Raw genomic sequence first — 15,183 nt, 5'->3', positions numbered from 1 at the left:
ACTCAGTTGTTTTGTTTCCATCGATTTATTTAAAAAAAAAAAAAAGAAGAGGCAACTGAATAATAGCCATGAGTAGTTTACAGAGGATCATGATATTGAAAGGGAGGCACAAAGCGATCACAGGAAAGAAAGCCAAGCCTGAAACTCCTGCTTCACTAGAGGAGGGATGGCAACTACAAGATATCTAAAAATACATGAACAGTTTGTGTGTGCCTTCTGTCCTTAATGCCAAGCCTACGAACACACTAAACAAAAAAAAAAAAAGATGTAGCTTCTTTCTTTGTTCAATATGGCATAGGTATTTAGCATACACGTGTAAACCAGAGTATTCCATTTCTCCTTTATAGAACATTTTGGCTGATTTGAATTCCCTTGTGAAGCAAAAACGCAAAAAAAAGTGCTAAATATATTAAACCTTCATGTCATAATGTAATGTTAGCAGACATTGTTACACATATGCTAGTTTTCTCACTAAAATGTTAGTATTATAATACTTCAAACAGTGGTGTCAGTAAAACAGACTTCAGAATAATATTAATAATAAAAATAGTAAAAGTGCATTAGCTGTTTAGGAGGCGTTGGTTGGACAGGTGAGCGTTGGGAAGGATAGGGTTAAGCATCACTCTTAACCTTGGATTTAAACATGTCACATTAGTATGCTTCTTACCTTTCTATGGGAATACTCCCACCTGCTGGTCAATGTCAGTACTATATATCCCAGAGACACATTTTAAACACAGGACCAACCATTCATAAAAAAAAAAAAGATTTTACCCCTTACCCTAACCCCCCCAGCTTTACAATTAAAATGATGTGTTAATGGATTTCCCTCCTAATTTTAAGGTTCCACTGGCCTCAAATTCAATCAATCAAAATCAAATTCCCGTTTGTCCTTTTAAGGGCCTAGGGCCGTGCTGAAACGCTCCCAAGCAAGCAGTGACCCCTTGAACTCACCACAACCTTCCAACCCCGTTGAGTGCAACAAATAAATACAAACATGGCTTTACAGGAACTCAAATCGTAACAGCGCTGGCTTCTACTTAAGGCCTCGTACGATTACAAAAACACATGGACCAGATCTCCTATACCTGTGATCTGATTTTGCCTTCAGCCTGCTGACAGGTGCATGCTGGGACCTGTAGCGCGAGTTCTGCACACGCGAGAGAGCAGGGGGGAGGGGGAGAAGGCGCACGGCACATGGACGGTTACCAGACATCCTCGTATTGTTCACTACTAGAAAATCATGACGATGTTAATAGCAAGGTCTGACAATAGTTTGAGTCTGGCTGGCAGTAAACTGTTAAGCCAGCTAGCATGTAGAAACCCCTTTTCTTTTGTCGGAGATTTTCTTTGCAGACGATACTGTTCTTTTCCCATCTAAAGCTTTTCCAACCCATACAGAACAAGCCCTTGAAAGCAAAACTCTGGATGCCCACTCTCTCTTTGCCTTCTACTTTCTTTCTCCTTTGACATGAATGAACATACCAAGACCTTTTTATACCCTTACCTTAACCTCCTTTTCATTTCTTATCCACATCCACAAACCTTCGTCTACTTACATGTTATCCTTCCCAAACCTTATCTTCCTTTTCCAGAGCATCCAGAGTCTCACAGGAGAACTAAATAACCCTATTAAGATTTATACATGACTCAGAGGGTACCGAGAGCTGAAAAACATGCTCAGAGGCAAACTAAGGCCTAAACAACTACACACATCTACACACATAGACACTGCAGTATCACTAAAAACAGTCAGTTTAGTTAAATTGTGCTTAAAAGTTTTAAAAAGGAGGGATTGTTCTGCCCACCAGATGCCCCAACACCTCTCTCCAAAAGGCAAAAGAACAGGTTCAAGTTCTGGAGTGTGTCCCTTTGAGTCTATCCACCTTTTCTCTTATCAGCGTTTCGCCGAACTGGACGAGGCATGTGAGAGGGAACCAAGGTGCCGTCTGCGTTCTTTGAGGTTCCCCCAGGACGGTGGAGGCAGGGCCAGAGTTGTGGGGTGAGGAGGAGGTGTTGGGATACTGGCCGACTTCCCCGCTCGGGCGCCAATCATGGCAGGGAGGCTTTGGTTGCGCCTCAGGCCGTCCAATAGACTTCCCCCGCTCGCTGACACAAAAGTTGAAGAATCCTGTCGAGGCACTGAAGCGTCCGACTCCACGCCCTGGAGAACCTTGGTGAAGCCGAGTCGTCGCAGCCTCTCCACAAGGCCGACATTGCCTGGGTCAGGCCTCGCTCGGCCTGGCTTAGGGGGCGGGGCATGGACTGGGATTTCCTGGTTCGGGCTCGGTAGGTCAGGGTGTGGAGCGCGACCGAGATTTAACCCGTAAACGTCCTGGAGAAAAAGCTCAGCGGGCCGCGAGGCTAAGAAGTTATCAGCTGAGTGCTGGCGGGACTCTGTGGGCACCGGGGAGGGAGTGGGTGAGTGGGAAGGCGAGTTAGGGGGCGTGCTCGGGAGGAGGCGGAAGAGAGGCTGCCGCGCTGTGGGTTTGGGGGATGGAGGAGGAGTGTCGGTGGAGATTTGTGCAGAAATGCCTCTCTCCAGGACCAGCTTGGCCAGACCGCATGGGGCGGCAGGAGCCCGACGAGGGGGGAAGGAGTCGCCCAGGCTCAGTCTGCAAGGCGTCACAGGGGTGCTGGGACCTGTTCTCATGGAGCTGGGTGTGTTGGCCATGATGGACGACTGAGAACTAAAGAATAAAAAGACAAGAGACAAACTGAGGAAAGAGACCTTTGTGCCCAACACAGACATTAAGTTGAAATATCTGTATTTACAGAGTTTGGAGGGTACTGTCCCTTTAAGGCTTCAAAAAACGAGTTCTCTTCATCCTTTGAAAACATACCTGGTGGTGACTTGTGTGACATCACTAGGGTGCAGGATGCGACAGGTTGTAAAGGTGTAGGTGGAGAAGGTGGAGCTCTGACACTTCCCTGGATGGTGGACTGAACACAACAAATCAGGGATGAGAAATCTGATATAACAGCAATAAAATGCACTTATCTTGTTTTATTTCTGCATGACTTTTTAAGTCGTTTGTACCAGAGGAAGACGTTGTTGTAGATGTTGAGGTGATAATTTGTGATTGGACCACGGCTGTGCAGGCTACTGGAATGGGCTGAGCTGATTGGCTGGATTTCTCAGTTATAGGACAGGATGCAGGGGTGAGGCAGAGGTCTGATCTGGTGGAGGGGGAAGAGGCGGGTGTTCGAGGTGATGTCGTCAGGGTTGGGGAGACAGGCAGGACGGGTAGAGGTGACACCGGCTGCTTCCTGTCTCTCCTCTCCTCCGGCGTTGAAGAACAGTGCACCTTAAAGGTGATCCCGCCTTCCTCCTCCTCCTCGTCCTCATCTTCCTTTCCCTGCTCAGCCGCCCCCTTCTCCACATCGCTGATCCTTCTGAGCTCCTCCTCCTCCTCCTCCTCCTCCACGTCCTCCTCCATGTCAGACAGGCGGTAGACTGCATCCTGAGCCAACGGGCAGAAACCCTTGGTCACCACTCCAGGGTGGGGGTCCAAGATGGTGGCAAGGTGTGGTTGGGCTAGCTGCTGCCAGTGATGAAGCGTCAGTGAACCTGGCACAGAAATTACATCATTTTAAGAATGAAAGAAATTCTCAGCAATTTGAAGCACCTCCAGTGGGTCCTCTCTTTGAAAGAACAAAGTTTACGCTGTGGTATTGTGTGGTTCTACCTTCCATGGGTTTGACGATCTGAAGCTTCTCGGGCAGGAAGGTTTTGAAAATGCAGGAGCCGAACGAGAGCTCGGACAGGTTGGAGAACGAGGAGTGCACGCTGCCCATCGGCGAGCTGTAACCGCTGCCCTCTCCGCCGTCCGCCTCCGCTCCCGCCAGCGCATGCAGCTTCTTCTCGCGCTCCGCCTGGAAAAACTGACGCTCGCACAGGAAGTTCTGCCGCCGCAGGGACAGGCGATGCAGCGCTCTGTTGAGGTCGTTCCCACCTGGACAGCCCGGCTGCCCCAGTCGCACCTCCTCCCTTGCAAAAAAAAGACATAAATAAATCAAAAAATTGCTGAAAAATGTAAGTGCAGAACATGAAGCAAGGTTGTTTTGAACGTACCTCTGATTGGACTGGAAAGGCTGGGCGGTCATCACCAGGGAGCTCTGACCTGAGCCCGGGATAGGAGGCGTGGCTGAAGCTGGACGTGATGTTGAGGCCGAGGCGTTGATGGAGCGGACTGTTTGGAAAACTCGTTTCTGAGATACTCTGCAGAGAGTAGAGGTTGGAAACAAATGTTTTCTATTCCCATGAGGTTCCCATTTAAATCCGTCCAAAAGGTTCACCAAAGAAGTAAAAACCAAACCAGCACATATGATACATTACGCCTAGTAGTCCTGAGTGACTTACCTTTGGTCCTTAAAGGTGCTCTCCTCCTCAACACTCAGCTCTCTTCTCATGGTGCCCTCGATCTCTGCAGCTAAGGAGTCCTGCACAAACACATAAACACAACCCGTTTAAAGGTCATCTTGGCGGGTTTCTTGCAAACAAACAAAGACACCTTTTGAGGGATTCTTATAGGTCAAGAGCTGGGTCTGTTTCTCAGGATATTTTTAGCTTGTAAGGCCTCTATCTGCGGCCATCACATCAGTGATAATGGCCACTCCTAACTTGCAGCTGATTAGTTATCGGGGTTCAAAAAGTAAATGGCCCTAAACTTGTTCCTTGTGGTACACCCTTTGCAAAACTTTAATTCAACTAGCTGAATTGAAAAGAAGCTACACCGATTAAGTATTGTGAAGATGATTTAAACCAAAGTAATGCTTGACAAACACCCATGTCAATACACTGAAATATAGGGGTGAGTAGCAAAGGGGGATTCTGGTGCTTGCTGCCATCCGATTTTAAATGATAATCCACAAAATGACCAAAAGTTGCTGTGTGCATGACAAATATTCATCAAATGAAAATATATTTAATGCTTCTTTAATGTGCGTAAATAAAACTTCCCCATAAAAGCATCACTATGAGACCAAGGTATATTACACTTTGAACTGCGTCGTACTACAATTTATAACGTCAGGTTACAGTTGTAAAGGAGTTTAGAGGCACATATCAACATCCAGAAACTTCCATTTTTTATTGTTTTTCAGTGGATTGCGACTTCATTTAAAGGAATTCATTGTATGTCTGCGTCTCAGCTCTTAGGTCTCAGTTCTACTTCATAAAACTTCAGAGCGTTTTTTTTCTCTCACCATGGGGTAGGAGGAGAGGCCGTAGGAGAGGTGCCTCCGCATGCCGGCAGAGGGATTGTTTTTATTGCGCAGCTCTCTGATCACCTCCTGGGATTCATGGAGCATCTCCAAACACTCGGCATTCCTGTCGGCCAACTCGTCCAGCTGCACACAGACAAAATCAAATAACCACATTTAATCTAGATAAGCAGTGTTTTTGTCACTATCACAGAATATATATCACCAAAATGCATGTGTGAAGCTACACACCAAAAGAGCTGAGGTTTTACATGTAACCACTTTAAATGTGAAACCAGTTTAGAGCCTGTGTCCATTAACAGCCCTTTTTAACTCATGGCCTCAGTTTACAGTGCTTACTGTTGCTAGGTTACCAAAGCTAACGTTCACATCCCTCTGTAGTGACCCTTAGGTCTGTTTCAGATAGCTCTGTGTGAGAAATATTTGCTGTACTTGTAAAGAGGAATATCGACAAGAAAAAAACAATAATGTAAAGGAATCAAGTCCTGGCATCAGCAGCAGCTCTAGACCCCTTAAAAAGACGACTCAGTTCTCTCAGAAGTCCTGCCCCCTTCTTGATTTTGATTGGTTGGTGAGGGAAAAAGCGTCATCAACAGCGCAGCGGTTAAGATGCTGAGCGCTGAAAACGCTGAACTGCATTGTTTTTGCGTGTGGAAATGGGCGCTGCCAGTGAAAGATCGTACCTCTGCTGTGAGCTGTCTCTGAGCATCTTTGGAGGCCTGCAGGTGGATCCTCAGCTCCTCCTTCTCCAGAGCCAGCTGTGTTCAAACGACACACAATGAAGCATTTAATCACAGACACACACGTTTTAACACATCACATCTTTCATTACACTAATAATAAATCACAGTTGCTCTGTAGGGTCATGAAGTCCAGTGATCTATGTACAGAATGATTTTCTGTCTTTTACTCTTGTTGGTGTGAATCGAAACAACAGAATTCAACATCAGGACCATCAAGACCCAAGTACAAATCCCAATCTAAGACCACCAGGTACCAAGTAAAGACCTTTAAGTCCTGAGTCAAGTACCAAATAAGAACCACAAAATCCCAAGTAAAATTCCAAGACCACCACAGGTGTCAGGTCTTAACTACCTCCCAGGACAGGGGCGGGCCTAGGCTCTGTTATTTTGGGGGTGGTGGTCTCCCCCCCCCCCTCCTCCTGCTCTCACCTCTTTCACTCTGTGTTGCAGCTCTACTATCTGGGAGAGCAGCTGAGCGATTTCCTCCTGGTGTCTGAGCAGCTCCTCGTTCTTCTGAGACAATTCTTCCGTCAGAGAAACCATCTGGCCGTTGGACTCACCTGAAAAAGAAAACACACATCACACAAACACACATCAAAGAGTGGAACTCGACCTTCTTTTGTCTCTTTTGTGTCTTTTTGAGTGTGAACGTGTGCAAATTTCACTCACGGAGCTCCTTGACACAGTCGCTTACGAGCTGCTGCTCCTTCTCTTCAAAGCATATGGTGTCTCTCTTGAGTTGACATGCCTGGAGTGTAGATGTAGAGAGTTTACAATCCACATACTGTGACCTTGTATGAGCGTACAAAGACTAGCCTGAAGGTCAAACCCTTCCTCTTTGTGTGTGGCATTACACTATACTTTCAGGGTCATACAGATGACTCATACCTCAGACCTCAACATCAGGTTCTCCTCCTCCAGATCCTGCAACTTGCCGTGCAGAGACTCCAGCTGGCTGAGTGCTGCGGTGGCGGTGGTTGACCCTGGCAGCGGAGGCTGCCGCAGGGGCGTGGAGGCACTGGAGTCGGTCTCGCTCTCCTCCGTGGCGCTGGACACCATCCGCAGTAACTCGTCCTTCTTACTGAGCTCATGCTGCACCTGATGAACCTGAACAAGAGTTGAAAATTCGGTAAGAGAGACCCCAATGTTTGACTCTCCTATTTGTAGATTCCTGATATTAATAGAGCAAAGCTCAAAAATGTAAGTTTCTTTAAATGAAAAACTCCCAATTTATATTCTTTACAGGGGTGTATTTGGTGCATTGTGTTCAGTTTTAATCATCTTCATAATACTTATTCACTGGAGCTTCTTTTCAATTCAGAAAGTTTTGCAAAGGGTGTACCACAAGGAACAAGTTTAGGGCCATTACTTTTTTTTTGTACGATTGTATGCAGAAGACACTGTGATATACATCAAAATCTAATGAAAATAAAACACAAATCTCTTAAATTATGAAAAGAAATTGACCAGCATGGATAACATACCTGGTCCAGGGTTTGTGCCAGCTGTTCCTCTAAGGCCTCGTTGCGTTCCTGCAGCAGGTGGTTCCTTTGCAGCAGGGACTGACCAATCCTAGCTGCCAGTTCCAAGTCTCTGTCCCGCTGTACAGTAAGAACCACAATCAGCCAATTAGATGCTGCCTTGTTTAAATTGAATCAATTATCACAAAAGGGGGAGAGAGAGAATACCCACCTCAGCCAAAAGGTGTGTGACCACTTCAACGTCATTGTACGTCTTGGTCATCTGCTCCACGCGGTCCCCGCTAAGAACTGGGTAAAGAAAAAGTTGTACTTTACTTTTAGGGGACAAATACACACATGCAATCTTGGTGCATACTTCTGCTCATCAAATGAACTCTAAACACAAACAGCATTCCACTCTAAACTAATGCACACTCTCCTGAAGCATGCGACAATGACCACCAACAACACGAGCAGCCACTCGTACAAAGAGTGCATAGTTACTGTAGCAGCATATTACCATACAGTACCATATAAGATGGTCAGGAAGTCAGGTATATTGCTAAATTCTACTAATCAAATTGCTTACTAATGTCATTGAACTACCTAGCTCCACAATGTGGCCTTTCGCTTGTTAATGGTCTCAATGTATTTTGTATCATGCTGCAGGACTACAAGCTGTACACAGTGGCAGACAGAAGACTTATACTACACAAATCCCTTGTCTGCTGCAACTACATGCAAAAAGGGAACAAAAACAGAAAGGGGCTGCAGGTCTTTGGCTACGTATGGGTTCTAGATCGAAGCCCCTCTCTCACACTGGAGCTACAGTAAGTGATTAAATTTGCAGAGCAGAACAGGCAGAAAGAGATGGGAAGGATACCTTTGGAGAGGCTCTGAGAGCCGGGGTGGGGATAAGAGGATGGCTCCAAAGCAAAATACGCTGAGAGAGAAAAGAAGGGGAGAGTTCAAAAGGTGAACGGGCGTGTTTTGGGATAAAAAAGGGACAAAAAGAGAGAAAGATGAAGCAGAGAGAGGCAGCAGGTAAAGGAGGAGAAGAAGAAGGACAAAGCAGAGGATACAAGCTACAGCACCAATACATCAACCTCATTTAGAAACATTAGTTTGTTGAGAATCAGAGAATTTAACACATCAGTTAGTGCGGTCCTTTTTGAGCACCTGAGTGGGTGTCACCAGCGCTGCACTGCTCCCACTCGCACCTGTTTGAAGAGAATAGCATCTCTAATCATTGAAACATTGCTTTAAACCAAGAAGCCAGAGGACACACTCCTAACTCTTCACCCCAATGTAGCATTTTCTGACCACTGAGACCTAAATTTGTAATTTCCTTTTAGCGGCAGAGATGATTCATTAGGGCTGTCGCGGTGAAGGAATTCCCCCTCGATGATTCAGGGTGGGTCATAGCAACCCACCCCCTTTTTATTTATTTAGCTAATTTGTTTGTGAATTAGGGGTCTGCAACAATGGACAGCGCCTGGTGCTGAAACAAAGCAGGTATCACCAGAATCAACTACCATTTGGCTTTTGAATACATACTTGCAAGGCGTTTCCTCATTTCACGGGGATATTTTTGGCACTTCATTTTAATCCGCTGGTTCTTTCTCGTGTGGCTGTAACACGAAATGTCTCCAAAAAGGTGACTTCACATGCGGTTGCGGTGGTTTGCCTCCATGTTGGCTAAATCAGTTTAAGCGCAACCGCGACAACCTCTATTTACCATATGTTTTTGATGGTTTATCCCACATAAGACACCTTTGCAACAACACAAATTACAAGAAAACAACAACAACAGAATGTGTACAGTATGAGAAATGGAACTTAGTAACGGTAAAGTATTCATTTCCACAACATTGCCCATCTTTTACTTTTCCCTCTCTGCTTTTGTGTATTGAACGATGAACATGATCAAATTTTTTTCCAAGTGGGAATTAAAAGCATCAGTCAGTCAGTACTTGAAAGCGAAGAAAGAAAGTGAAGCAGCTGCTCTTAATGGATGAGATCAGTCGTCCAGTAATCTGAAGCCAACAGTGACCTCTGGATCTGGACACTGCTCTCCCCTCCGGGCAAAGCGAAGACTAAAAATAACCTCCTTCCCAACAGAGCTATCTTTGTCATAAGCAGGGAGACATGCACAATGCACTGATTTCTAATCTCACTGTACAGTCGTGAATCAGCACACACACACACACACACAGATCTACATTTATCTTTACCTACTGGGCAGAGTGTGTGAACATTCCCATTGTCCACTACAGACTGCATGTAAAGCTAAATTCTGCTACATCACACACAGTGACTGACCTCTGACCTCAAAGATCTGCACAGACACAAAATCCAATAAGTCATAAAATGTGTACTTGATGCATGGAGCACACACACACACACACACACACACTGCAATAGTCAAGGTGGACCTGTAAAGAGAAACTTTATGACATTATGATCCTGCAGAGATTTTTAGACCGGTCTACTCGAGCTGCTGCAGGGACAACATGTGGGTTATATGGGATGTTATAAAGCAAAGTTGAAAAGCCTAAATGTGTTTTAATGAACCAAACGTGAAAGTTAGGCACATCAGAACAGATACAAAACAAAAAACTACGATTACATTTCAATGACTTTTGGTGTTGTACTTCCAAAGTTCTTCTTCCGCCTTTTTCCCCCTGAAGTGGTTTTGTGGAAATCGGATCCGGATGGGTGCTCACCTGGATGATGTAAAGTTGCCGATTCCTCTTGAATCAGTTACAACCTTCGGCCGCTTTGTCTGCGAGTCATCGCCTCCACTCTCCCCCTGCATTTACTATCGGTATCTACGGCTACCACTATCCAATAAAAGCAAAAATATGGCACAGAAGATGAGCTTCGATAAAAAGGAGGAGATCGTATCAGGGCGGGGCGGGGCACTTCAAGTTTGAGGTCAGAGAATAAAAAAGTACTGAAAGCCGGCTGATATCTTATTTCTGCTGTTTAAGCAGAAACTTCAGGCAGGTGGGAGGTCAGCATTAGACAGCTCCTTCTTCTGATTTCACAACAGGACACAAAAAGGGAACGCTATAGCGTAGCATTGTGTCATATGAGCTGTTTAAACAGCGTCTTAACACAGTGGCAACCCTCAGTGACAAAGAATTTACATAAATGTCTTTGTTTTTCACCGACTATCCATCAAGGCTGTCCTCTTGATTTGCGTCCATCTAATGAGTATTTAATGTGCAACACAAACCGCGAGACAACCAGGGTGCATTCAGATGTTACAATGCCAGGTCTCTGCACGGGCATCACACACTATTTATAGGCTGCTGCTGCATCTATTTATCACTTCATAAGTGGAGCAAATGCTTCACCCAGTGCATGACACGTAGACTCCCTTACTGTATCCCCTGCCCCCCCCTCCCCCTTCTGTCGCATGTGCAGGCGTTAAAAGTTGTGAAAAACACTGACAGGAAGCTGCAGCTCCTGCATCGCACGACTTCTTTGATTGTAAACACATTCATTCAGACTTCCTGTCTCTCTAAGCGCACACACACACACTCAATACAGTATACACACACTTTCCCATGCACTCACATTCAGCTTGACCTTGCAGACCCTTTCTGAAGTCACACCGGCTCACATGTCTTCCTCTCTGTTACACACACACAAACACACACACACTCCCTTGCTCACCTTCCACCGCGAAGTCGTCGTAAACCTCCTCATTGTGGATGTTTAAAACCGGCATGTTCTGATTCGTCTCTTTTGCCGTCCTCTCTTCATGCTCTGTCTTTCAACTCTGCCCGCCTCCCCCCCCTCCTCCTCCTCCTCCTCATCACTCGCTGTCCCCGTGACTCCCTGGCTTTAAAATCGGCCACACTTAAACTCCGGCTGGATGACTGAATTCCTCCTGCTCACTGTCTGACTCCCTCCCTCCCTCCCTCCCTCCCTCCCTCCCTCTCTCTCTCTTTCCCTCTCTCTCTCACACACACACACACACTTTCAGTGCAACCCCGTGGCAAATAATATCCATGCTAAATCCCCGTCATTGTAATTGAAGGGGATGTGCGCAGTATGACATGAATCCCTCACGTGTTGAATGCAGCGGGACAGGCTAGGCCCACCATCTGCTCTCCGATGTCGGCCAATCACAAGAGAGCCGAAAAATGACAGAAAACAGAAAAAGCTAGGGAATGGAAACCAGTCATTCTACGTATTCAAAAAAAAAAAAAAAACACTTACTCATGTAGCGGAAAGTCTCCTCGGCCAGCATGGGGGAGATGGCGGTGTGCTGGCCGGGGGGTTCGTCCGGGGAGCAGCTCGGGGAGACCGCCCAGTCCTGGCTGTCCGACAGGTAGACTGAGCAGGCCGAGCTGGAGCCCAGCGAGCCGGAGCCATAGTTCCTCCCGCTGCTGCCCAGACCCTCGTCTGTGGGTTACAAGACCGAGAGCGTCACACAGGATCCAGAACTACTCGACAAAAAGTGTTTAAGGAGGATTTCCCAAGATGAAGAGATGCATTACTGCGGTCACAACACTACAGGCCTGTGGGAGGAAGAAGTAATTAAATGTGTGTGGTGTACTCTCAGCCCTGGCAGTGTTCTTCCACTTGAATAAATATTTGGTTTACTGGGACACACGAGGCTAACTATAGCATCAGGCGCAAGAAGGCGGGGCTTCCAGACACACACTCTACCTGTCTCAGTGCTGGACTCCTTCTTTTCCACTGCCCGGGGCTTGGCTTCAAACATGTTCTGTCGTTGGTGCGGGGCGGGGATCGGGTGGCAAACGCAAAGCCGGACAGAAAACAGCAGCCGCTACTGCTGTGACATCACATCCTGGTGTGACACTGATGGGCGGTGCCCGCACACACCTTTACCTGAAGAGAGAGAGAGTAAAATAGATTAAAAAGGATATTCATCTTTCTGTTGCTAACATTTAAAGCCGACACTGTTCTGCTTTATAAACACTTCATTGTCATATGTGCCACTCTATCCACCATCCGGTCTGTCATTAAGAATACACAGTAACTTTACAGACAAGAGCAGGCGGGTTGCTGTACCCGTTCCACTTCTCCACATGATGTTTAAACACAACCCCTCCCACATCCTGTTGACTATCTCTGGAGGAACGAGGCAGGAAACCCTCTCTCTTAAAAAGAGCTGGGCTCACAGTGGATAATAAGGAGAATGAAACGCCAGCTGTGGACACGAGCCGTGCTCCTGGACAGTGTGAGACTGTCAGCGTTGCTTTAGTAAACCTTCTGCTGCTGCTGTCATCATTACACTAAATAATTAAAGGGGAACCCCAGCGATGTGGCGTCGCACTTCTGTCACGTCAGAAAGCTTGTGAGACGCAGATTGAAGAAAAAAAAAGAAAAAAGGAATAATCGAAAATCACTTCAGCAGAGGCGGAAATACCCTGATTCCCAACAAACTACAATTCCCATAATGCAATATGATCGCGTCTTACATCAGATCCAAATTGCATGTTAAACAGTCACATCTTTCAAAATCTGCATCCTGATTTTAGGGTGAAAACCCCCAAAAAGTCTATACTGACTGAGACAGCACCCAATGACATCACTATGACATCACGGTGGGTATTTTCCCCAGACTTCAGGGCCACGAAAAACGAAACAAAATTGTGTTGATATAGGCTAAGTAATAGTAGTCACTTGACTCTGAAATTAGGGTTAAAATCTGCAGAATGTTCGAGGCGCTGGTGGCGCAGTGGTTAGTGCGTACGCCCCAAGCGGGTGGCCCAGGTTCGAATCCCACCTGTGGCTCCTTTCCCCGCATGTTAATCCCCACTCTCTCTCTCTACTGTCCTATCTCTCCATTAAAAGGCACAAAAAAAATCTTTCAAAAATAAAAATTCTGCAGAATTTTCCTTTAATTTATAAAAGAGAGGATATTATAACGGTCACCCCAGTACCATGTGCATCACTGACCTCACTGCTAAGCCTGTGCATGCAGACATATCATACACATGCATATTAGCGTGTGCGTGTGTGTCTGTGTGTGTGTGTGTGTGTGTGTGTGTGTTTTGGATGCGGGTGGGTGAACGTGTGCACGCCTGTGGAGAGAGACAGTCCTCATCCTCTGCAGCTTACGTAACACTGATGCTTGGAGGAGATTACTGTATCGCACGCAACGCTAATGTACTTTTACTATTAGAGGCCTTGCAGATACAGTGTGTGTGCTAACCCGTTTCTAATATCAGTCAGTCAATGCCAGTGGTATAACAGTCACATCAGGAGCTAGGAGCAATTCCACGCAGGACATATTGATACATGTGGGGCTGAATTTAACAGCTACTGACATGTGTTTGAAATGTGGAGAGAAGAAGAAACTTCTCTCTGATGCAAGCTTTTTAATTGACCCTGATTTAAAAAAAATAAAAAAAATGGCAAGGCTGTTGTTGACCAGGCGCCTGTGAGTCGTCCCCCCCTAGACACATTCTTGTTTAGGACACAGCCTGATGTTCCTGTGTCGACGTGCATCTGAGAAATAAAAAGCGTTTCTAGTCCGAGGGGCTTCTTTAACTTCTCGACAAGGTCAAACAGAAAACCTGCATTGTTTCTGGCTTTGGATCAAATTCCGACCCACATACTGAAAAAAAAACCCCTCCGCTTAATATTGGAGGTGACAGATTATTAAGATGTAAAATGTCAGCACAGCGGTAGAAAAGCAGCCGTGGGCAGTCAGTGCAACACAGACAAACACAGCAGCATTATATTTAACACGGCTGTCCCGGAGGATTTGTCTGCTTGCATCAGCTCTCTGCAGATTTGTGTGTCCCGTCATGACTGGGCTGAGCACTATCCAGTGTGACACACAACAAGTGCAGCAGTGGAATTGTCATCCTGATGTTCCAGCATGAGTTGAGGTCAAAAACAACAAAGAATTCTTTGCATCCAAACCTAAAAAAAAAAAACCCAACCTGAATCGTACCTGAAACAGACTGGACAGAGTGTGAGTGCTTGCTTTTAAAAGGTAAGAGGACATTGACCTGAAAAAGCATAGACAGAAACCTGGAGACATTCAATCTCATCATGCATCACCCAAAATATGAAAAAGTGCAAATTATGCGAAAAGTGCGAATCTCCGTTTGAAAAAACTGGATTTTAGAAATGCTCTGACTTTCAACAAAAGCTCAAGCGAGGTAACCACGATTTAAAATGTTTGCATGAATCCTTAACAGCTACTCTTCAATTCGGCATCACTTACACCCAATCAAATGCTGTCTTTTATATTAAAAAATGGGCAACAAACGTTTCCATTTCCCCTGTTAAAATCTTCAAATCCAGGCTGGTTAACCACTGTCATCTCCTCCTTTGTGGATCTTCTATGTGCCGAATTTACCAGAAATCCCTACATGTGCAAAATCCTTCTTCTGGTTGTGTTCCTGTGGTGTTAACAATGGTTTATAATGTATGTCGAAAATGGGTAATATTTATAATAATGGCCGAATACACGTTCAACATGCTACATGCTATCCTATGATGACAGCTTCCGTGTTGCTCCACCTAGCTAACAAATGCCAACGCAGCATAAAAATACTAATAACATTTAATATATTGAAGAACATGTTCATAAAACTTACCCTATGTCGGTGTTAATCCACAACATGGGTTAATCCAGTGACACACACGGTACCCGTTCCCCCTTCAACAACACCTCTAACAATAGACGGGAAGGAAGCCCCAGCTGCGTCATCATCACGCGACACGACAGAACGGCTTGGTGACGTTTTTATCGA

General features: G+C 45.7%; 1 protein-coding gene across 8 annotated transcripts; it reads right to left on the bottom strand.

Annotated features, from left to right (window-relative positions):
* Positions 1–6: 6 nt before the first annotated feature.
* trak2 (trafficking protein, kinesin binding 2) lies at positions 7–15,136 on the bottom strand. 8 transcript variants are annotated; one of them, XM_061032593.1, is made up of 17 exons: positions 15,028–15,136; positions 12,116–12,298; positions 11,663–11,848; positions 8,313–8,372; positions 7,662–7,738; positions 7,454–7,570; positions 6,858–7,076; positions 6,639–6,717; positions 6,399–6,529; positions 5,910–5,984; positions 5,209–5,352; positions 4,364–4,443; positions 4,076–4,222; positions 3,690–3,991; positions 3,041–3,571; positions 2,844–2,943; positions 33–2,690 (listed from the first exon to the last, which is right to left on the bottom strand). In XM_061032593.1, exons 2-17 carry the CDS (start codon positions 12,168–12,170, stop codon positions 1,898–1,900), a joined length of 3,096 nt encoding a protein of 1,031 aa, XP_060888576.1. In that variant the 5' UTR covers positions 12,171–12,298; positions 15,028–15,136; the 3' UTR covers positions 33–1,897. The 8 variants fall into 8 exon arrangements, with proteins under 8 accessions (XP_060888573.1, XP_060888574.1, XP_060888575.1 ...); XM_061032590.1 differs by having other exon boundaries at positions 7–2,690; positions 3,690–4,222; XM_061032591.1 differs by lacking the exon at positions 15,028–15,136 and adding an exon at positions 13,629–13,756 and having other exon boundaries at positions 7–2,690; positions 3,690–4,222.
* Positions 15,137–15,183: the final 47 nt, after the last annotated feature.

The sequence above is a fragment of the Labrus mixtus genome, chromosome 24 (genome assembly GCF_963584025.1).
Source record: "Labrus mixtus chromosome 24, fLabMix1.1, whole genome shotgun sequence".
Classification (NCBI taxonomy): Eukaryota; Metazoa; Chordata; class Actinopteri; order Labriformes; family Labridae; genus Labrus; species Labrus mixtus.
The sequence above is the reverse complement of the archived record's forward strand: the minus strand, read 5'-3'. Positions and strand labels throughout refer to the sequence as shown.

Coding starts and splice junctions, on each gene's coding strand:
- trak2 (XM_061032590.1), bottom strand. CDS start 12,170: ATGTTTGAAGCCAAGCCCCGGGCAGTGGAAAAGAAGGAGTCCAGCACT. Junction 11,849..12,115: donor GGAGTCCAGCACTGAGACAG/GTAGAGTGTGTG, acceptor TGTAACCCACAG/ACGAGGGTCTGGGCAGCAGC. Junction 5,353..5,909: donor AGAGACAGCTCACAGCAGAG/GTACGATCTTTC, acceptor GTCTGTGTGCAG/CTGGACGAGTTGGCCGACAG.